This window comes from Phocoena phocoena, chromosome 2 (assembly GCF_963924675.1).
Source record: "Phocoena phocoena chromosome 2, mPhoPho1.1, whole genome shotgun sequence".
In the NCBI taxonomy this organism is placed as follows: Eukaryota; Metazoa; Chordata; class Mammalia; order Artiodactyla; family Phocoenidae; genus Phocoena; species Phocoena phocoena.
In genome coordinates, this window is record NC_089220.1 from 61,734,839 (window position 1) to 61,759,201 (window position 24,363).

At 40.1% G+C, this 24,363-nt stretch overlaps 1 protein-coding gene across 2 annotated transcripts in view; it reads left to right on the plus strand.

The window, feature by feature from the left end:
- SLC25A21 (solute carrier family 25 member 21) overlaps positions 1-24,363 on the plus strand; it is a 520,681-nt gene that overhangs the window by 430,848 nt on the left and 65,470 nt on the right. For both annotated transcript variants that reach the window (XM_065872078.1, XM_065872079.1), the window contains exon 4: positions 15,586-15,652. In XM_065872078.1, the coding sequence (XP_065728150.1) occupies positions 15,586-15,652 (67 nt within the window). The remainder of the gene's footprint in view (positions 1-15,585; positions 15,653-24,363) is intronic.

The following is a 24,363-nucleotide window of genomic DNA, read 5'->3' on the forward strand; positions in this document are numbered from 1 at the left end:
TGGCTTACTTCGCTTAGCATAATAATGTCTTCAAGATTCATCCATGTTGTCTCATGTATCAGAATTTCCTTCCTTTATAAGGTTGAATTATATTCCATTGTGTGTATATACTACATTTCGTTTATCCATTCATTTGTTGATGGATATTTGGGCCATTGTAAATAACGCCGCTGTGAACATTGGTATACAGATAGCTGCGCCTCTGCTTGCAGTCCAAGTGGAATTGCTGGCTCATAAGACAAATCTATGGTTAGCTTTTATGAAGAACCACCATACCGTTTTCTGCAGCTTCACCGTTTTACATTCCCATCAGCAATGCACAAAAGTTCCAGTTACTACGCATCCTCCCTAACACTTGTTATTTTCCGGCCTTTTTCATAATAGCTGTCCTAATGGGTGTGAAGTGGTATCTCACTGTGGTTTTGATTTGCATTTCTCTAATGATCAGTGGTGTTGATCTGACATCATTTTATTCATCTGTTTTTTTCCTGTTCATTGTCTGACTCCCTCAACAGGACACAGGCTCTGTGAGTCTGAGAATTGTGTCTGACCTGTTCACTGCCTTATCTCTAACCCAGAGAGCCGTGACTGGAACGTAACAGACACTCAATTATTTGTTGAATGAATGAAGAGATAGATTTACTAGAGAGAAATATTCAAACTCCATATATGGAATCCAGATTAATCTTCAAGCATTCAACTTTTTGCCCGAGATGATAAGTAAATATAACCTTTCCATGACTCAGTGTTCCTTGAAAAATGGGAGAAAAATATACTTGTGCCTTTCCTGCCTCATGGACAAACTACACAGGTTAATAGAATACTGTGGCTGGATCTCTCTAGCTTATGGACTTGATACTTGACAAAATTATAGCATGTTTGCTATTTCAATGACCAAATTAAATGTACTGTTGATAATTAGTACTAGATATATAGTAGGTGCTCAAGAAATACTTGCTGATAAATAAGTAAATGTTCTTGAAAACGGTAACCAAATGGTAACTAAAAATACAGACTGTATGTAAGAAATGTGGAACTCCTTGGAACAAAAGAGCCCCAGACACTTAGTGGCTTTGGTGGGAAATCTAAGCATCAAGATTAGTGGGTAATTCAGAGGTCATTTTTCTTCAAATAAGTAATTATCTTAGAAGCTAAATCTGTAGCCACACTCCCCATGCAAGACCGCCTCTCTAAAAATCATTCCCCTGCAGAACCCTAGAGAAGACTGACTTCTTTGTTGGTTCACTCCCTAAAGCATAAGGAAAGCATTTTCCTATTCTTCAGCTCAGACAGCCATAGGTGTGGTCCTGCTTGCTTCACACCAGGGGCTACTTCCTGTTGTACCTGTTCTGCAAAATGCACAACTATTTAGGAATGAAAGAAAAGTACCCTCATTTGAATTTTGTTCTCATATTCAAACAGTGAAAATGTGCTGCATGCCAACCAGGATTTCTGCTACTCTTGTGGGAGGTGGAATGAAATATTAACCTCTTCTGAAAAGATGTGGGTGAGATAATAATCTGTTTTTTGCATGTCTCATTGTTGTTCCTAAATAAACCAAAGAGGAAACCAAGAGGTAGGAACAAAGTACCTCTAACCAGCATGTCTTGGGGGCATGCAACCTGGTCCCCTATTTAGCAGTGACTGATGGTAAGAATACCTGTACCTTCCTGGTCTTGTAGGCCAGGATGGAGCACACCTTCAATTAGCAGTCTTTGGCTCAAAGGGTGAGTACATTCTAGACTAGAAAGTGGAGGAAAGTGAGAATAATTTCATGACCTTCCTGGAGGAATTACCTGATAATGGCACTGAGTATTTGGCCTGCTTCCTAACAGATAGACATCTGGGTAAGAGCAGCCCCAGGTCACTAACCTTATAGGGAAGTTTTTTGTTTGTTTTTTTTTTTTCTTTCTATTTTTCGATATGCAGTTCCTGGACTTTCCGCATCAGAATTGGGGGTGGTATTAAAAATGCAAATTCCTGAACCTCCACTCAGACCTACCAAATCCAAATTTCTAGAGGTGAGGCACAAGAATCCTATTTTTTTAGGAGGAGGAAAAGTCCTCTCTCAAAAGCCCCCGCAAGTTTTATTGGCTAGAATTAAGTTGCATGCTCATGTCTCATTCTATTACGAGCCAGGAGAATAAGACCAGATGATTTACTCCATCACGCCGGGGCTGGTGAGAGTTCCCTTTCCAGAGCACATGGCGTCAAAGGTGTGAACACTAGAATTAGGTTCTGCCAGCAGGGAGAAGGGATGAGTGGGTTTGGTGGGTAAACATGCCGTTTGCTCTCGTGGCTTGCCAGCTGATGGGGGATAATAACTCACACAAAGTCGAGGCTTCCTCAGTTGCTATTTCTTGAATTCCATTCCTGTGCACTAGATCAAATGCCCAAAACTTTCCTCTTTGATAACCATTTTGGTGACGTCTAGGTGATTCCAAAGAAACCAGGAAGAATTGACATTTGGTAGGAAAGTGTAAGAGATTGATCTTGGAATAGTTCAAAATGCTAGGTACAATTTTCTATTCACAACACCATCACACTGGATCAGTGGGAATATAATGCATCTATTCTTTCATTCAACAAGAATTTAGCAAACACCTATTATGTGTCAGTTCCCATATTTAGCCAGGGGAATACATCAGTAAATAAAATGGACAAAAACTCCTGCCCTGTCCTCATGGATCTGGCAACAGGCAATGTAAAGCAAGCAGGTGAGCTACAAACATGTTTGAAGGGGATAAGTTCTATAAAGAAAAATAAAGCAGGCAGAAAGGATAGGTAGTACTCAGGTGAGGATGTTGCAATTTTAAGTAGAAGAGAGGTGAGGTCAGGCCTCACTGAGAAGGTAACGTTTGTGCAGTTTTAGGAGGTAAGGAGTGAGACAATGGGGACAAGTGGCGGAGAGGATCCCAGGCAAGATGCCCTAAGTGTCAAGGCCCTGGGGTGGGAGCGTGCCTGCTCCAAAGAATGAGAACAAGGTCAGTGGACTGGAGGGCTGTGAACCAAGGAAGGCATCATAGGAGATGAGAGGGAAGGTATGATGCAGTGTGTGGAAGCAGATTGCCTGGGGATTTTGAAGGGGTTTTGGCTTTGTTCTGAGGGAGATGGGTTGGCAGGTTCTAGGTTGGCAGGTTGGCAGTTTGGGAGCAAAGGAGCGATATGATATGCTTTTCATCTTAACAGGACTGTTCTGTCACTGCTTTGGGAATAGAGCGTAGAGAAACTAGTTAGGAGACTAGCACAAAGGTTCAAGTGCAATACGATTAGGGCTTGGGCCAGGGTAATAGAGGTGAATACAAGAAAGACAAAACTCAAGTATGCTTTCAAAGTTTCTGGCCTGCATGCCTGGAAAGATGGACTTACCGTTAAGAGGTTTGGAGAATATTGTGGGTGGAGCAAGTTTGTGGTGGAAGAATCAGGAGTTTCTTTTGAACATGCTAATTATGAGATGCCTCCTAAATATCCAAGTGGACGTGTTGAGTTGATGACTGGGTGAACTGGAGATGAATGACAGTTAACAGCATAGGGATGATAATTAAAGTCGTATGACTGGATGAAATCACCAAGGAGAGATAGATGAGGTCCAGAAACTGAGCCCTAGGGTTGGCTTCTGCATTGTTTTTCAGATGTCTTGAATTCTATGTAGTTTATCCAACTTGTAGTTTTCTAGAACACTGACTGAAAGAGTTCGTTAGGAAAACAGTTAACCCTTAATTATTCATTGATAATAATGTGGTGTGAAGGAAGCAGTTTTTCAGAGTGATCTGGAAGACTGTGCGCATCCAGAAATCCATAAAGTACAGATAGACTTTGATTTATTACATCCAGAAAGCTCGGTGACTACCCGTTTATCTTGTGTTTAAATCAATTAACTAAGAACTCAGGTGCTTAAAAAACTGGTTAAGAGGACTTGGATGACAAGAGGGGCTACAAACCCTGGCTCAGCTGTTCTTCCGTTCAAACCCCAGCATTTTAGCCCCTCCCAGAAACCAGGCAGAGCCTGGGCCCCAAGTACTGGAGACACAGGCACAGAAGGAGCACTAGAGCCAGGAGGTGGAATGACATTTCTCAGTGACCTGATTCTCTCTCCCTGAGGACACAGGAGTCAAGCACAGCGTTCAAGGGTAGAAGTTTTAGAGTCAAGTAGACTTTCGTTCTTATCACAACTACACCACTTACAAGCTGTTTGACCAGTAGGAAAGTTGCTTAACTTCCTGGAGTCTCTTGTCCTTGTCTATGAAATGGAAAGAGTACAATCTATTTCATGTAAAAGTTGAATGAGATAATAGTTGTAAAGCATTAAGCACAATGATTGATGGTTTTCTTTCTAAACTTTCTCTCAGTAATCTCAATTCCAGTAGAAGTCCAAGCTGTTATAATACTGTTCCTTTGGAGCCTAATCTAGTGAATTGAAAGTCTGCTAAATCAGACTGTAATCTGTAACCTACAAAATGCCCTGGTCCAAAGTTTTGTTCTTTGGCAGGGTTGGGACAGTTGTTGAGTTGCATTTAACTCTGGTACCACTAGGGGGCACTTCAAGAAATTAATTTGGAGCCTACTGTAACAACTGGTGGTCATAAAGAGTTAATACATTTCCAAATGTGACACATACTTTGGGAGTAGCCTACTTAGTGCACAGCATCTTTGGTCTCAAACATGTATGACTTGGTTGTGGCAGAATTCCACAACGGGGTGTGAATTCCTAAGGCACTGGGTCACACACATAGGTAAGGTTCCATTTGTAAAGGACATCTCTGAATACTGAGGCTTTCTGCCCCAGCTGTGGTCATATACAGCCCTGCAGCTAGGTCAAGCTATAAAATCAGGCAACTTACAGCAATGTACTAACTCATTTCCATAAGCACTTGTAGAGAGAGCTGGCATAAAAAACATCTCTATTCTGGCAGTAATCTTTTGGAATTAATTTGCTCACCTTTTGTGCCAACAGTTTTTCATGCTAGGTAAACAGCTAACACATGGCTGAGCTAGAATTCCAACCCAAGGAGGGTTGCTCCAGAGCGCACATTCCACTACATCATATTGCCTTTACTGACAGGTAGAATCAAATGAATATTAAATGCTAGAGGGTGGTGATAAAGAACAGGAGTGGCCATTGTCAAGCAATTTATAGGGACTTCCCTGGTGGTCCAGTGGTTAAGACTCCATGCTTCCAATACAGGGGGCCCGGGTTCGATCCCTGGTCAGGGAACTAGATCCCGCATCCCGCATGCTGCAACTAAGACCCAGCACAGCCAAATAAATATATATTTTTTAAAAAAAGCAATTTATAATCTGGATTAAATATGGTAATCATGTGAATAATACATACTCTACTCAGTTAAAAATATACAAGTCATTCAGACTGTTAATATGGATACCAAGTCATATCTATGTATATGGACTATATACATACGTATGCATATGTATAGACATATATGCCTAAGTATATACATTTCTTAGGTGAATATCAGTGTATTCAATATAATATCTGAGTGTTACCAAGTGCCAAGCACATAGTGTAACATGAAAGGCAACATCTTGGTCAAATATTGCAAGCAGGAGCAATAGCAAGATATTTGTCTACATCCCAGAGAAAGCTTCCTGGAGAAAATTAAGGTCTTAGTTGATTTGGGGGACAACAGAACTACTCTATCAACATTTGACCCTAGAAAAAGGTGTTTAGCTTAGTGATTGGAACAAAATATACTGAAAGAATAAGTGAGTGAATAAATGAATGATAACTTCACAAATGGGGAGGACAGAAATTGGAAACAGAGGAAATACAAAAAAGGGGATTGGTGAGAGGATGGGGGTGACTAGAATGGAGCAAGGAATTTCTTCAGCGGGACTTATTTAGCAGAGAGCTGGGAGCCGGCTGGCAAAGGACCTTCTGACTCCACAGTCAGGTCCTTTTTTCCTGGTTTTCGGTCCCAGTCCAAGAAATAGAGTTGTTTTGGTTGCTTTTTTTTTTCCTCAGAGTTACCATCCACATGAGTGAAAGACTTCCCTTACATGATTCTTATTCCCTACTGGAAACATGTTCATCTTTATAAGCAAGGTAATCTGCTGTAACTGAAAATTACTACACTTTTTGCATGGTCAGTTCTAAATGTGTCTCTTCACTTATAGATTTCATGGAGCAATTAACACCACATTCTACCCTTATTATTTACCATGTGAGTTGCTTCTCAAATATCTCTTTTGCTTTTTCTTTCCTTAGCGTTTTCCATCAGGGTTCTGGTTCTTATATCATGCTAATGCCTTCTTTGGGCTGAGCTGTGCAACATCTTTGGTGCGTTGAGCATCCTGCCAACTTTCCAGGGAATGGAGCCATGGACCTACCTCCTAAATGATACTGACAGCTAAACTAATTTTTTATATCTTAGAAAATCAAAGTTGTATTTTATTTTAGACACATCAACAAAGTTTAATTGTGGTGGTAAAAGCATACTGAAAGTTCAGTTAAAAAGTATGTTGAGGAAAACTTTAAAGAATTCCTCCTTACAGCATGTAATGAAAGTGGTAGGGTTTGGAGTAACAAATATATCCAAGGTCCATATGCAGAAACTCAATTCAATTAATTCTCTGTAATGAAAAGTAATAACTGTATTGTTTGTTCCTGGAGACCTGATATGAGTTGAAGCAGGGAGAACTTTTGTTAGTTTTATGTTAGAATCTTAGCTGAAATTTTCCTTATGTTGCCCTTTCTTGAAGTTCAGTCACTGCTTTTAAAAGAAGAACCTGTGTCACTTACTCTCTGTAAGCTGTTTTTCCTCTCCTTTGAAGGATATCTAGTTTTTCCTCTCTCCTTTGCCTAAATGAAAATGGCCCCAAGATGTGTGCAATTTTGAGAACTTCAGATTGCAGATTCTACATAATTCAAATAATAGAACCATGGAACTGCACTCTTTCATTTGGATTCTGTGAGCCGCTAAGACTTGTGGAGTGTAAATGATGTCAGAATTATGCCCTAAAGTTGTAGTGTCATGGCCAGAATTCTGCCCTGGGATACAGGACCTATCGAGCAATGGGAGCCATACACTCATAACCCAGGGCTGAGTGCCACCCTCATTGTTTTAATTACAGAGCTACATACAGCATGTGGGTAAGAAACTTGGATTTGACAACAGCAGAAGAAAGGGGATATTGTATGCCTTCAATCAGCTTTGTATTAGGAGATCCTTAAAGGGAAAATTATGTGAAAGAAAGAAGGAGGAAGAAAACAAACTAGCAAGATCCCTATTTCAATATAATTTGGAGAAAATGACTGATTTGGGTTGGTCATGTTGCCAGGACAGATGACTCAAGGCTTCCAAACAAGAAATGGAAATCAGGAGGATGCCTGAAGCCTGAAAGAAGAACAAATTGTGAAGATATGATTGACCATAAGGATTCAAAATCAACTGTACCAAAGATGAGCTTGGATCATTGCCCAGAACAGAACTGAATGGTGATGTTCATTTAGGTCCTGACTGTTGAAACAAAATAAAATGTAGTAATTGTGCTCTGTTAGGTACACAGACATGTTAATGTTTTCCAATTTCCCCAACTGGGGATCTGGTGTCACTTTCTCTGTTGCTCCTATTTCATGCTTCAGTGGTGAGAGTTATTGCTGCTCTGGACTTTTACTGAATGCCAGGTTTTTGGCAAAGAAGTGGGATCCAGGTGAAAACATCCATCTCATGCTACACGCGAGTGTGCTGCAGGTGGCTTTGAAAATGGCTTTTCAACTGGGAAATCATTTCTTTAATTGGCCTTTTCATGCTTGGATGATGTGCACCTCCATCCTGGTGTGTGATGGTTGCTGGACCCAGGTTATGAATCTCAGCAGTTTGGGCCCCAGAACCCTTCATCTCCAACAACCAGGGAAAGCCTTGGTTTCCACAGGTAGCAGATGTGTACATTGATCTTTTCCTCCCTTAAGAGGGAAATAATTTATTCACAGTTTCCTCACACTCATTTCTCAGGAATCTATCAGTTGAGTTTTATGATAACCTTTCTGATGGACAACAGGTATGACTCCCCCTAAAGGTCACGTGTGAAGCAAGCAACTGCACTGTTTCGCTTTCTCCTTGGGAGCTGCAAAGAAGAATATTCCATGTTGTGGCTCCTAAGGCCAAAACCCTGCTTACCAGCCTAGCAACTTCAGAAATTTCCCGGCCCACCTGTAGGAGCAGTCCAACTCTACAGTACAAATGACTGCCAAACAAACATTTTCTACATACTAAATTAGAAAAATAACAGCAAAACCAACAAGGAGGTGACTCACAGGGAAAAAAGGAGAGGCAGATGGGATTTATCTACTCCTTTTTGGTTTCTTTACCTGAGTCCAATTTTGAGAATGTTAAGCCCTCTCCTTTCTACCCACTATTTATCACAGAGTCTTCAGATTTCAGTAGCTGACTTAAAGCAGGTAACTTTTTTTCAGCCTTCTAAATGGACTAAAGATGTTGTCAGGTACAAGATATTTCATTAAGGATCTGTCTGGTTTCTTGAGGGGGTCTAAAGTTTGGACTTCAGACAAGGTAACCTAAAATTGGTCCCTACCAATGAGAGACAGCAGGAAGGCTTCTTCCAGGGTTTGTAAATGAACCATCAACTGGAACTCAAAGAAAATTCCACATCTCCTTGCTTTGTACAATCAACATTTTTTTACTAGTTGGTGTATGACCTTGGAGCCACCCAATACGTTAAATAGCTTCACACTTTAAAAAGGGGGGGTGGGGGGGAAATGAGGGGTAAAATTATTTTGTGGGGTTTGGCATAAATCTGTATTTCAAATAAGCTATGTGTGAGCTGCGACTTTGAGAAGAACACGTGCAATGCAGTTTTGATCTTCATTTTATAGATGTACATAAGTAATACAAGGCCTGTTTTGATCATACAATTAAAAACAAATGTGATCCAGTATTGTAATACTCTTTGTCACCGATATTCCTGAATAACAACTCTCAATCAGTATGGGAACCGTCGTGATCGAATGGCTTTGGAGACCTGGAGCTCCATCCTCGTTTTTGCCTGTGAACTTCTCCACATTCCATCTGCAGGGTGGGGGCTCTTTCACAAGTAATCATCCTGATGGGATAGCGTTTTAATGCGTGATAGGCTCCTGAAAGAAATAATCTAAAAACATTTTCAAAATGGTTTTCACAATCTCCTTCTAAGTGCTTTGCTTAACATTTAACAACTATCTTCACTATGATTATGATTTAAGAATTACAATTTAAGACTTTTTCAGAAATGGTGGTGTTAAAGCTGTTTGTATCAGAATGCTTTTAGCCGTAGGTTAGCAGAAGATGTAACTGGAAGCAGCTCAAATAGTAAAGGTTTATTTTTAATTTCACATAACCAGAAATCTGGAGGTAGGATGCCAAGATTGGTTCATTGAGCAGCCCAGGGATGTTATCAAGGTCCAGGTCCTATTTGCCTTTGATGGTCATGCTCAGCTTGTGGGCAATGATATCTCACTTGGCCACGGTACACAGGGATCTCATGCAGTGAGGACAACATCTAGTGGAAAAGAGGGGCTTTTCTTCCTATGTGCTCTTTTCCTTAGGCTAGAAATCCAAGACTTGCAGCATTATCCCTCCCTCTTTGCTGGTACAATGGGCTAGGCTTGGGTCATATGTCCATGTTCAGCCCACTCACTAGTAAGGAATGGGACCACCATGATAGGTTTGAAGAACTCTGCTTCACCCCCTGGACTGGAGAAAGGGACAGTGAATACCTGCACCTCAAGGAACAAGGAGGGGTGAGGAGGGTATCTGTTAAGTCAGCAGCCAAAGGTGCTCCCCGCTGACTTTTTGGATAACAACAGTTTTTATTTTATTAATATTTCTGTGTTTTATTATATTACTGAACTATGCATTGACTTTTCCCCACACTGACAGAATTATCCTGGTGTCTCTCTTAAGGGAAAAACTTTATCCTATGGGGAAAAAAAGTTGATCCTAGGGCCTACTTTTTTTTTCTCATCTGATCCACCTAGAAAATATTTAATAAACAACCCAAAAGTTTTCCCAGGAAATGATCCTGTTCATCTCAGCCCAGATCTATCAGTTGTGCAGGTAGTGTGGTATATTACTTTAAAAGAGAATTGAATGGAAATGGACTAGAAACCTGATTTTTAATTGCTTCTTCTCCTTCCTCTTAAAATAAGAAATGATAAAATATTTTTGCAACAGAAATAACTTGACTTTTCAGAGGTGTTTGTAAAAATGATTTTATTTTAAGAAAAACTACAATACCTTTACAGCTCAGTGGTCAAGGAAAGAGACTGTGAGGACAGTGGAACTTGATTTGAGTCGCCTGTTCGGTAGTGATAGGCTCACAGGCTTCACCTGCAAAATGAAGAAAATAATTATTGCTACTTCAAAGGATTGTTGTGAGAGTTGGATGAGATTAAATATGTCCATATGCCTTCATATATTTATTCTTAACAGAGTGGCTAGTCCATATTAAGCATTCAACAAATTTGACTATTTTTACTTATAACAATGTCAGCAAAAGTCTGTACACATCCAAGTTACCATTTTCCTACACAGGATAGTTAAAATCGAACTCACAACTTTTAGAAGAAACAACTCTGAGAAACGATATATGAGGGCTTGCATACAGTTCATACAACAGTTTTATGGGAGGTCTTGCGTTGGTTCTTGTGTCTCTTCCAAAGAGTTCTCCAGTTGGCTTGATGTGGGTCAAAACTTAAAACCACTGTGGTGGGCCTTCCCTGGTGGTGCAGTGGTTGGGAGTCCGCCTGCCGATGCAGGGGACACGGGTTCGTGCCCTGGTTCGGGAAGATCCCACATGCCGCGGAGCGGCTGGGCCCGTGAGTCATGGCCGCTGAGCCTGCGCATCCGGAGCCTGTGCTCCGCAACGGGAGAGGCCACAGCGGTGAGAGGCCCGCGTACTGCAAAAAAAAAAAACACAAAAAAACAAGAAAAAACAAACCACCGTGGTGGTTTTACTGTCTTTCCAGTAGACATTAGAATCTCACTTTCCATTCATTCAGGGAGTCGACTGGATGTACTGGGAAGTAAGCAGGATAAAGCATGTTGATATGGGTGTCACAAATCTCTTAACTTCCCTGCTTATTGTCCTGGTAAGCTATATGCTCTGTATTTCAAGCCAAAATTACATGAACACAGAAAAAATTGGCAGAATGAACAGTGCATGTGAGTACAAACATCAGTTCTTTAGCCAAAAAGAAAGTATCTTCTTCATAAAACATTACAAGTCCTTTTGGTTTTTTAGAATCTGTATATCATACTTTACATTAGGAAAGCTTCCAGTAATTATCTAATCAAGTCAGAAAAATATGTCATCAGCTTGAGGCCTTACCCACGTTTTCTTGCTCACATTTTTAAAAAAATTTTGTTGAAGTATAGTTGATTTACATTTACAATGTTGTATTAATTTCTGCCGTACAGCATAGTGATTCAGTTATGCATATATCAATATATATTTGTTTTCATATTCTTTTCCATTCTGGTTTATCACAGGATATTGAATATAGTTCCCTTTGCTATATAGTAGCACCTTGTTGTTTATCCGTCCTATAAATAGTAGTTTGCTAATCGCAAGCTCCCAATTCTTCCCTCCCTCACCCCCTCTCCCCCTTGGCAACCACAAGTCCATTCTCTGCCTATGAGTCTGTTTCTGTTTCATAGATATGTTCATGTCGTATTTTAGATTCCACATATGAGTGATATATGGTATTTGTCTTTCTCCTTCTGACTTACTTCGCTTAGTATGATAATCTCTAGGTCCATACATGTAGCTGCAAACAGCATTATTTCATTCTTTTTTATAGCTGAGTAGTACTCCATTGTACATATATACCACATCTTCTTTATCCATTCATCTGTCGATGGACATTTAGGTTATTTCCATGCCTTGGCTATTATAAATAGTGCTTCTACGAACATAGGGGTGCATGTATCTTTTCGAATTATAGCTTTGTCTGGGCATATGCCCAGGAGTGGGATTGCTGGATCATACGGCAACTCTATTTTTAGTTGTTTGAGGAACCTCCATACTGTTTTCCATAATAACTCCACCAATTTACATTCCCACCAACAGTGTAAGAGGGTTCCCTTTTCTTCACACCCTCTCTAACACTTATTATTTGTAGACTTCTTAATTATGTCCATTCTGACTGGTGTGAGGTGGTACCTCATTGTAGTTTAGATTTGCATTCTTGATCACATTTTGGGTGTGACTCTTTGGATTGGCCCAAGTGCCACTCTTACCTGACCGAACGCTTTTCGTGGGAGAGGGCGTGGTACGGAGGTACAGCAGCAGCCACTTTGGCTGTAGGGACCAATTTCCTGATCCGGGACTTTGCGTTGTAAGTACATAAAGGAATTTACTATAAATGTTACTGGGTATCTCAAAGGATCAAAAGCAAAGGGAAATGTCAGTATTTAAGAAGGGTCACGGTGTAACTAGGCTTAAAGAAATCCTGTCAGCAGGATCACACTCACAGTACCAGAACTTCTCTATCTTTCTTCTTTGTTTCCCTGAACGATGGCTTCCTTCTTTCTTATCACTGCAGACTGACAGAAAACATGACTGCTGTTGATATTCTAGCTTTATATCTTAGAGCTTCAGCCACACAGAGTGAGGCTGACCTTTTCAATTCCAATTCCAAAATCCTGGAGAAAAGCACTGCTTGGGTCTGATTAGCTGGGGCACAGAGGCAGGATACCACTTGGATCCATCTAGCGAGATGCCCAGTCAACCACTGCCTACAAGCAGTATCATATTGTACTAATACGTTGGTTCCAGTGGTTTAAAAAAAATTGGGTGGGGCAATTCTCAGCAGAAGAGGTGCCAGCCTGGCTATTCCAGAGTTGCCCGATATTGCATGAATATACTGTAAAAATAACGCAAGGAAGTACATAGTTCTAGCTTCCCATTTGCCAGCAAACGTTGCCCATGGTCCTTGAGAATCTCCCTTTAAAGCTCTTCATTCCTCATTAGAGAGTTCAGGATGGTGGGATGGCTGGAGCTGGTGGGGGAGGGGAAGATGATTGCACATGAAAGGAGCAGAGCAGAGAGTGGAGAAAGAGGACGCATCAAGGAAGCATCGCCAACATGAAGCAGAGGGCTCTGGACCTCCCAGCTCTTTTCAGATTAAATCCTTATGGCTCTCCCAGCTGCCTTTCTTCCCTCCTGCCTTACACCTCTTTTTAATATTTTCTCTCATCATTTTAAAAATGAAGACCTTCTGTGTTGCTTATAAGACTTCTGTCGTCCTCCAGAGAAGCAGTGCTCCACGTTAGGCAAAAGTTTAAAGTAACGCAGAGTTTGTCTCTTCAGAAAAGTGCTTTCCCATGTCTTCTTGTTCTTTTTCTTAGAATAACAAAATCTGAGGATTGGAGTAAACCAAGCTTAAGGTCCCTCAAATCCTTCCATTGCTGTGTACGTCCATTTCTGGCATCCATGATGAGTGGCCATCCAGACCGCTTGACCGCATACCAAAAGGAACTCACACTTTTCAAGAGAGTCCATTCTATCTTCAAATAGTTCAGATTATTAGAAGTACTTCCTCGTATTAAGCTCCCACTGAGCCAAAAATGTGTCTTTCCTTGTTGCTTGAACCTGTTGGTCCTAGTTCTACCACCTGGAAACAAACAGGAAAGTCTAATCTCTTTCCTACGTGCTCATTTTTCAAAAGATCCATCATGTTCCTCATGTTTGTCCCTAAGCTCTTTCTTCTCCAGGCTGAGCAACTGTTCGTCCTATATCTGTTCTCCATTGTATGGGATTTCAAGTACCTCTATTAATCAGGACACTCTGTCCTAAAAGCTTTACTTACTTAAATGTTCTTCTTTGTTTCCCCCCTATACCCAGACATACTCTTCCAGATGTGAAAAAATCAGCCCAAGAAAAACAGAACTAATAATGTCTTTTATTATAAATATAGAACTTCTATTCAGGAAAATCACATTTATCTTTTAGGAAGACCAAACCTATGCTTCGTCACTCTCATGCTGAAAATTATATAATAATTAATTTATAATGAAATTTAAATGACAAAGAGTATTTAAGTTTTACAAGTGAATTTCAGGCATCAGTAGTTGGAATGGAAAGGAGGTGGGGGGAATTCATGAATTCCCATAGTTCTTCAAAGCAGATTCTGCTTTACTTCCTATATACAAATGCTAGTACTATTCATTAGGTCGAAAATAGTGGACAAAATAAGACCACATCAGGGGATCATTTGATTCCTTTCTTCCTCTTCATAAAATCCATAATCTTAACAAATATTTGTGTCCTGGTTACATACACATGCGTGCACACCCACATGCCGCGGAGCGGCTGGGCCCTTGAGCCATGGCCGCCGAGCCTGCGCGTCCGGAGCCTGTGCTCCGCAACGGGAGAGGCCACAGCTGTGGGAGGCCCGCGTGCTGCAAAAAAAAAAAAAAAAAAAAAAAAAGAGGTCACCATGTTGGATTCGGTGGCACAGTGGGTTAATCTGAATAAATTCTTAACGTTATTGTTCCAGAAGCTCAGCCAGAAGCAGAACCCAAATAAGGGAGCTGGAGTGAAGTTTGATGGGTCAATCAGAGAAGTTCCAGCTTTCTCTAGGATATTAAATGTATATCCTAAAATAGGAACACGTTGAGTCCTGCCTTTATCTGTAGCCACTTATGGGTTCACCAGGGAAACTGATTATCCCAGAAAATGATGCAGAATATTCTCTTCTGTTGAAATATTTTCAGGTTTAAATGAGGGTATAGCATATATATATGTAAAGATTCCAGGACAGACAAATATAAAATTTTGAATCTTAAATTTTAGCGAGAAGTAAGTGGTGACTTTTTATAAAACTTATCATAAGCATATGGCACTCATTCTTTTCTTTCCTAAAAATGTCTGAATATGTAACCATGAGTCCCTCAGTATTGGCAACAATAGCTGTCCCATGCCCTGTGAGATTGCATATCAGCAGGGGAGTTTGACATTTCTTCTGTCAGCAGCGTATGTCCCTGTAATTAGCCCTCCCTGACCTCCTTGCATCTCCACTAAGGAAGTTAAAAAAATTATGACTAATTCAGGACAGAGCTGGGAGCCCTAGTTCCACAGCCATAGAGTTTGTTAGTTCCCCTGTGTTAGTAAACCTAAAGTTGAGGTTTTCATCTCCTGGTTAGCCTCAGAAGTTTCAGTCTAGTGGGCTTAGGTATAGCACTAACCTCATTTGGTGACCACAGGGAGGAGATGCAAGACGGTAGACAGCTTGAGGCTACTACCAACCACACAACTGGAAAAATAAATTCAAGATTCCTTAGATTAAGGAGGGCTGACTTTAGCTTTAAGGTACAACTCATGATTATGTTTAGCAACTTACCTAAGGGGTTCCAGTCTCAGTATCATTTATTCCTCTTCTGAATGTCATAGTAGATATCATAATCTCTTCACTTTAGAATTAAAACAAAGGAAGATTTCATGACTGATGTGCTACATTGAATAATTGGAAATACTTTAAGATTAGTTGCTTTATCCATAAACAACAGCACAATCACCTGTTTCCTAATTCCCTTACTTATATAAATCTTTTTATTTCTCCAATAGGTTGTTCGGTTTTTACAAGGGAATTCTGCCACCCATCTTGGCTGAAACACCAAAAAGAGCAGTGAAGGTAAACATTGTATGCCTTCCCACCAACTGAAAATAGACTGTAGTAAGAGCTTCAGCATCAACACATCCCACCATAAACTATGGGACATTAATGGAAATTAAACATAAAATACTAAAACTTCTAAAATTTTAAAAAATCTTAAATTTTTTAAATTGTAACAATTTTTATCATAATTAGACTTGGTCAGTCTCTCAAATATTGCTATGTTGATTTGTGGATTATTTTTTTCCAGGTAAAGGCATTCCCTTCTAATGGGGAAATTATACAAAAAGCACAGTGGTGAATGAAATTCATGTAATCAAACCACAGCAGCCACAAAAGAGCTTGAACTTTTTCTCAAGGCAATTCATAACTTTGCCTTTGGAGCAATAATTATTAAAGAAAGAGAGAGGGAGAGGAGAGGAGAGAGGCGAGGTAGAAAAGCCTTTCTCCTTAAATCATTCTCATTTCATGAACAGAGCACACTAAGACATTATATTTCTTTGTGTATGATTCTCATATAGCACATTTATTTGGTGTGCTAACTTCATTTTTCCCCCTGGTCTCCTCTGTTAAAATTCTCTATTCTGGTTTTTACAAAATCATTACTTCCACTACACTCATTTCCATTCTTTTTTTTTTTTAACGTCTTTATTGGAGTATAATTGCTTTACAATGGTGTGTTAGTTTCTGCTGTATAACAAAGTGATTCAGCAATATGTACACATATTATCTCCTCCCTCTTGTGTCTCCCTCCCACCCTCCCCATCCCACCCCTCTAGGTGGTCACCGAGCTGATCTCCCTGTGCTATGCGGCTGCTGCATAATCTTATAACTATGGACATTTATGTACTACCTGCTGGTTCCGTATCTGGATAAGAACATGGAGATCTAGCAGGACCTCTGGGGAGAAAGAACTAAATCTGATCGCGCTTTTATAAGTTCTTTCAGACAAAAGTCCTGATCCCAGTGGCTCTGACTGGCGTTGCCCCTCCCCCCACACCACTGACATCACCAAATATGGCTTTGTCTTTCCATAATAAGGATAACATAAACTTAGACTGAAAGACTTCCTTTCCAGCTAATGACATAAAGTTTTTTTCACATACATTACTCAATTTGTGTTCCCAACATTCCTGAAAGGTAAGAAAAACAGCTTATATACTTATATCAGTTAATTAAGAGGGTGACTGAGTTAAAAATTATGATAAAAAAAAACCCAACATATATACACAGACACCAGACTTTTACATCCTGTGAAAATGGTGATTTAATAGGATTTAATTCAGGTCTAGGATTCAGAAAGCAAAGCTTTAAAACATGCTTTCTCTGTAAATTCATCCTCTTCGTTGCCATAGTTTTTGTGATTTTATATTATTACTTCAATACAAATTTCATTATAAGGATCTGAATCAAAAAAAAAAAAAAGAAAAGGATCTGAATCGCAATAGCGAATCTGGAAAAAGTTCACCAAAGTACACAAGAGGGCTGAGTTGAATTATGAAATGGCTTCACTTGATAAAAGATTGCCCAAGTAAACAAACAGAGCATAGTTCCTGTTCAAAAGGAAAGTCACTTTGTCTCCATGGAATAATATATTCATTTGTTCAGAGTTTTACGTGTATAAATAAAGTAAACTATAATTAGTTTTTCATGGAATACTTTTCCTTAATACTGTATGTTGGATACAATTTAAACTTTAAGAGGATTAAGGTTTATCAATGTTGAACAGTCTTTTATGGAAGAAAAAAAAAACTTGAGCTTTACAAAACTGAATTAGTCTCTACTTAAAAAAAGCAATGCTCCCTGCCAGAACAATGGTTAACAGATGAACTTCTGGGCAACTGGATATGGTGTATGTGTCCCAGACATGTTGTTTCAAGTAGATTTTACCTTAAAATTATTGAGACATATGGTAAGTACGTTGGCTTTTTAAGTATAACTTCGAGTTTAGTGTGTCTTTGCCAGATGGATAGCACTAGTTTTTCAGCACAATTTATGAAAACACTCATTTTATAGATACTTTATCTTAGTATTTGTGAGGAAAATGATCATCTGATTGCAACAGTTTCATACATCAAAAACTGCTTCATTGGATGTCATCAAAGTTTACTTTGAAAAAATATTCAGAGACCATAGATATACACACACACATACATACATATATATGCTCCCTGAATATTATGTGTGTGTGTGTATATAAACAGACAATGTCTAGAAACAGATAATGTTGTTTTTTTCTGTACTTTATTCTTTGAAATGAGATTCATCATTAAAATAATAAGATTCATTTATGCTAAATAAATGAAACTTCCCCTTTCACAAATGAAGACAGAATTAGTATTGTAGTTAGCAAAAAGAAATGAAGACCTCAGAAAGAGACCAGCTGTTTACTCAGGGATGGCAGGAACAATGTGCCACGTTCCAGGATCTAGTCTTGAGCTTCACAGGTCCAGAAACACCATTATTCCATGGTCAGATTCTCAAGGACTGCTTAATGCTAACCAAACTCATGAAAGATTATATTGATATACTGTGAAGTCTATTTGTTCACCACTGTATTTCCAGCCAAGATGAAGTCACAGGGACCAGATTTTCTCTCCTGCCTGAAACAGCAAGAACAGAAAATGAACAACATATATGAAACCACAATTTTTAAGACATTGGACATAAGACAAGGAGGGAGAGTCATACCTGAGATGGAAAACAAATGAGATGAGCCCTATGGATTGCCCCAGGTCACTGGCTTGAGAGAGTTTCCAGGGACACACAGGAAAAATCCAGTTGACTCCCTCAACCAGTGGACTCCCTGGGTTGAGAAGGAGCTGAGAGGCCAGGGAGGGCAAGGCACCTAGAGCTCCCAGGCCATAGCACCAGAGAAGGAGAGAGCTGCACAGAGAGAGACACCTAAGGTCTGCAGAGGGACGCCTCAAGTATTCAGCTGACCTGAGCACATATGAGGAAACAAGCAAGGCCTGGAAACAGCTGTCCGAAGGATTCAAGGGATCAGTGCTGGGCAGTCACGCGAGGCTGGGAACAGTGTCTGTTCCCAGCAGCCAAACTGGGAGGCCTCAAAATGCACAGGGTGGAAGAGACCTTCAAGATGGCAGAAGAGTAAGACATGGAGTTGACCTTCCTCCCCACAAATACATCAGAAATACATCTACACATGGAACAACTCCCACAGAACACCTACTGAACGCTGGCAGAAGACCTCAGACTCCCAAAAGGCAAGAAACTCCCCCACGTACCTTGGTAGGGCAAAAGAAAAAAGAATAAACAGAGACAAAAGGATAGGGACGGGACCTGCACCAGTGGGAGGGAGCTGTGAAGGAGGAAAGGTTTCCACACACTAGGAAACCCCTTCACTGGCGGAGACGGGTAGTGGCGAGGGGGAAGCTTCGGAGCCACGGAGGAGATCGCAGCAACAGGGGTGCGGAGGGCAAAGCGGAGAGATTCCCACACAGAGGATTGGTGCAGACCAGCACTCACCAGCCCAAGAGGCTTGTTTGCTCAACCGCCAGGATGGGTGGGGGCTGGGAGCTGAGACTCGGGCTTCGGAGGTCGGATCCCAGGGAGAGGACTGGGGTTGGCTGCATGAACACGTTGTGAAGGGGGCTAGGGCACCACAGCTAGCTGGGAGGGAGTCTGGGAAAAGTCTAGACTTGCCTAAGAGGCAAGAGACCATTGTTTCAGGGTGCGCAAGGAGAGGGGATTCAGAACACCGCCTAAACGAGCTCCAGAGATGGGCGCGTGCTGTGGCTATCAGCGCGGACCCCAGAGACGGGCATGAGATGCTACGGCTGCTGCTGCAGCCACCAAGAAGCCTGTGTACAAGCACAGGTCACTGTCCACACCTCCCCTCCCGGGAGCCTGTGTAGCCCGCCACTGCCAGGGTCCCGTGATCCAGGGACAACTTCCCCAGGAGAACACACGGCACGCCTCAGGCTGCTGCAACGTCATGCCAGCCTCTACCGCTGCAGGCTCGCCCCACATTCCATACCCCTCCCTCCCCCTAGCCTGAGTGACCAAATCCCCCTAATCAGCTGCTACTTAACCCCATCCTGTCTAGGCAGGAACAGACGCCCTCAGGCGACCTACACACAGAGGTGGGGCCAATGCAAAGCTGAACCCCAGGAGCTGTGCAAATAAAGGAGAGAAAGGGAAATCTCTCCCAGCAGCCTCAGGAGCAGCAGATTAAATCTCCACAATCAACTTGATGTACCCTGAATCTGTGGAATACCTGAATAGACAACGAATCATCCCAAAATTGAGGCAGTGGACTTTGGGAGCAATGATATATATGTTTTTTTCCTTTTTGTCTTTTTGTGAGTGTGTATGTGTATGCTTCATTGTGTGGTTTTGTCTGTATAGCTTTGCTTTTACCATTTGTCCTACAGTTCTGTCCGTGTTTTTTGTTTTTGTTTTTTTTACTAAGTTTTTAGTGCTTGTTATCATTGGTGGATTTGTTTTTGGTTTGCTTGCTCTCTTCTTTCTTTTTTTTTCTTTTTTTATTGCTTTTTAATTTTTTAATTTTTAATAATTATTTTTTATTTTAATAACTTTATTTTATTTTTTATTTCTTTCTTTCTTTTTTTCTCCGTTTTCTTCTGAGTCGTGTGGCTGACAGGGTCTTGGTGCTCCAGCCAGGTGTCAGGTCTGTGCCTCTGAGGTGGGGGAGCCGAGTTCAGGACATCGGTTCACCAGAGACCACCCGGCTCCACATAATATCAAACAGCGAAAGCTCTCCCAGAGATCTCCATCTCAGCGCTAAGACACAGCTCCACTCAATGACCAGCAAGCGACAGTGCAGGACACCATATGACAAACAACTAGCAACACAGGAACACAACCCCACCCATTAGCAGAGAGGCTGCCTAAAATAATAACAAGATCACAGGCATCCCAAAACACACCACTGGGCACAATCCTGCCCACCAGAAAGACAAGATCCAGCCTCATCCACCAGAACACAGGCACTAGTCCCCACCACCAGGAAGCCTACACAACCCACTGAACCAACCTTAGCCACTGGGGACAGACACCAAAAACAACGGGAACTACAAACCTGCAGAAAAGGAGACCCCAAACACAGTAAGATAAGCAAAATGAGAAGACAGAGAGACACAGAGCAGATGAAGGAGCAAGGTAAAAACCCACCAGACCAAACAAACGAAGAGGAAATAAGCAGTATACCTGAAAAAGAATTCAGAGTAATCATAGTAAAGATGATCCAAAATCTTGGAAATAGATGGAGAAAGTACAAGAAACATTTACCAAGGACCTACAAGAACTAAAGAGCAAACAAACAGTGATGAACAACACAATAAATGAAATAAAAAATTCTCTAGAAGGAATCAATAGCAGAATAACTGAGTCAGAAGAAGGGGTCAGTGACCTGGAAGATAAAATAGTGGAAATAATTACCACAGAGCAAAATAAAGAAAAAAGAATGAAAATAATTGAGGACAGTCTCAGAGACTTCTGGGACAATATTAAATGCACCAACATTCGCATTATAGGTGTCCCAGAAGAATAAGAGAAAAAGAAAGGGACTGAGAAAATATTTGAAGAGATTATAGTTGAAAACTTCCCTAATATGGGAAAGGAAATAGTTAATCGAGTCCAGGGAGTGCAGAGAGTCCCGTACAGGCTAAATCCAAGGAGAAACATGCCAATACACATATTAATCAAACTATCAAACATTAAATACAAAGGAAAAATATCAAAAGCAGCAAGGGAAAAGCAACAAATAATATACAAGGGAATCCCCATAAGGTTAACAGCTGATCTTTCACCAGAAACTCTGCAAGCCAGAAGGGAGTGGCAGGACATGTTTAAAGTGATGAAAGGGAAAAACCTACAACCAAGATTACTCTACCCAGCAAGGATCTCATTCAGATTTGATGGAGAAATTAAAACCTTTACAGACAAGCAAAAGCTAAGAGAATTCAGCACCACCAAACCAGCTTTACAACAAATGCTAGAGTAACTTCTCTACGCAGGAAACACAAGAGAAGGAAAAGACCTACAATAAAAAAAAACCCAAAACAATTAAGAAAATGGTAATAGGAACGTGCATATTGATAATTACCTTAATTGTAAATGGATTAAATGCTCCAGCCAAAAGACATAGAGTGGCTAAATGGATAAAAAAACAAGAGCCGTACATATGTTGTCTACAGACACCGACTTCAGACCTAGGGACACATACAGACTGAAAGTGAGGGGATGGAAAAAGATATTCCATGCAAATGGAAATCAAAAGAAAGCTGGAGTAGCAATTCTCATATAAGACAAAATAGACTTTAAAATAAAGACTATTACAACAGACAAAGAAGGACACTACATAATGATCAAGGTATCAATCCAAGAAGAAGATATAACAATTGTAAATATTTATACACCCAACATAGGAACACCTCAATATATAAGGCAAATGCTAACAGCCATAAAAGGGGAAATTGACATTAACACAATCATAGTAGGGGACTTTAACACCCCACTTTCACCAATGGACAGATCATCCAAAATGAAAATAAATAAGGAAACACAAGCTTTAAATGATACATTAACAAGATGCACTTAATTGATATATATAAGACATTCCATCCAAAAACAACAGAATACACTTTCTTCTCAAGTGCTCATGGAACATTCTCCATGATAGATCATATCTTTGGTCATAAATTAAGCCTTGGTAAATTTCAGAAAATTGAAATTGTATCAAGTATCTTTTCTGACCACAATGCTATGAGACTAGATAGCAATTACAGGAAAAAAAATCTGTAAAAAATAAAAACACATTTAGGCTAAACAATACACTACTTTATAACCAAGAAATCACTGAAGAAATCAAAGAGGAAATCAAAAAATACCTAGAAACAAATGACAATAAAACACGACAACCCAAAACCTATAGGATGCAGCAAAAGCAGTTCTAAGAGGGAAGTTTATAGTAATACAATCCTACCTCAAGAGACATCTCAGATAAACAACCTAACCTTACACCTAAAGCAATTAAAGAAAGAAGAACAAAACCCCCAAAGTCAGCAGAAGGAAAGAAATCATAAATATCAGATCAGAAATAAATGAAAAAGAAATGAAGGAAACAATAGCAAAGATCAGTAAAACTAAAAGCTGGCTTTTTGAGAAAATAATCAAAATTGATAAACCATTAGCCAGACTCATCAAGAAAAAAACGGAGAAGACTCAAATCAGTAGAATTAGAAACGAAAAAGGAGAAATAACAACTGACACTGCAGAAATACAAAGGATCATGAGAGATTACTACAAGCAACTATATGCCAGTAAAATGGACAACCTGGAAGAAATGGACACATTCTTAGAAAAGCACAACATTCTGAGACTGAAGCAGGAAGAAATAGAAAATATAAACAGACCAATCACAAGCACTGAAATTGAAACTGTGATTTAAAAATCTTCCAACAAACAGAAGCCCAGGACCACATGGCTTCACAGGCGAATTCTATCAAACATTCAGAGAAGATCTAACACCTATCCTTCTCAAACTCTTCCAAAATATAGCAGAGGGAGGAACACTCCCAAACTCATTCTACGAGGCCACCGTCACCCTGATACCAAAACCAGACGAAGATGTCACAAAGAAAGAAAACTACAGGCCAATATCACCGATGAACATAGATGCGAAAATCCTCAACAAAATACTAGCAAACAGAATCCAACAGCACATTAGAAGGATCACATAACCATGATCAAGTTGGGTTTATCCCAGGAATGCAAGGATTCTTCAATATATGCAAATCAAGCAATGTGATAAACCATATTAACAACTTAAAGGATTAAAAACCATATGATCATCTCAATAGATGCAGAGAAAGCTTTTGACAAAATTCAACACCCATTTATGATAAAAACCCTCCAGAAAGTAGGCATAGAGGGAACTTACCTCAACAAAATAAAGGCCATATATGACAAAGCCACAGCCAACATCATTCTCAGTGGTGAAAAACTGAAACCATTTCCACTAAGGTCAGGAACAAGACAAGGTTGCCCACTCTCACCATTATTATTCAACGTAGTTTTGGAAGTTTTAGCCACAGCAATCAGAGTAGAAAAAGAAATATAAGGAATCCTAATTGGAAAAGAAGAAGTAAAGCTGTCACTGTTTGCAGATGACATGATACTATACATAGCGAATCCTAAAGATGCTGCCAGAATATTTGTAGAGCTAATCAATGAATTTGGTAATGTAGCAGGATACAAAATTAATGCACAGAGATCTCTTGCATTCCTATACACTAATGATGAAAAATTTGAAAGAGAAATTAAGGAAACACTCCCATTCACCATTGCAAGAAAAAGAATAAAATATATGGGAATAAACCTACCTAAGGAGACAAAAGACCTGCATGCAGAAAACTATGACACTGATGAAAGAAATTAAAGATGATACAAACAGATGGAGAGATATACCATGTTCTTGGATTGGAAGAATCAACATTGTGCAAATGACTGTACAATCCAAGGCAATCTACAGATTCAATGCAATCCCTATCAAACTACCAATGGCATTTTTCACAGAACTAGAACAAAAAATTTCACAATTTGTATGGAAACACATAAGATCCCGAATAGCCAAAGCAACCTTGAGAAAGAAAAATGGAGCTGGAGGAATCAGGCTCCCTAACTTCAGACTACACTACAAAGCTTCAGTAATCAAGACAATATGGTACTGGCAGAAAAACAGA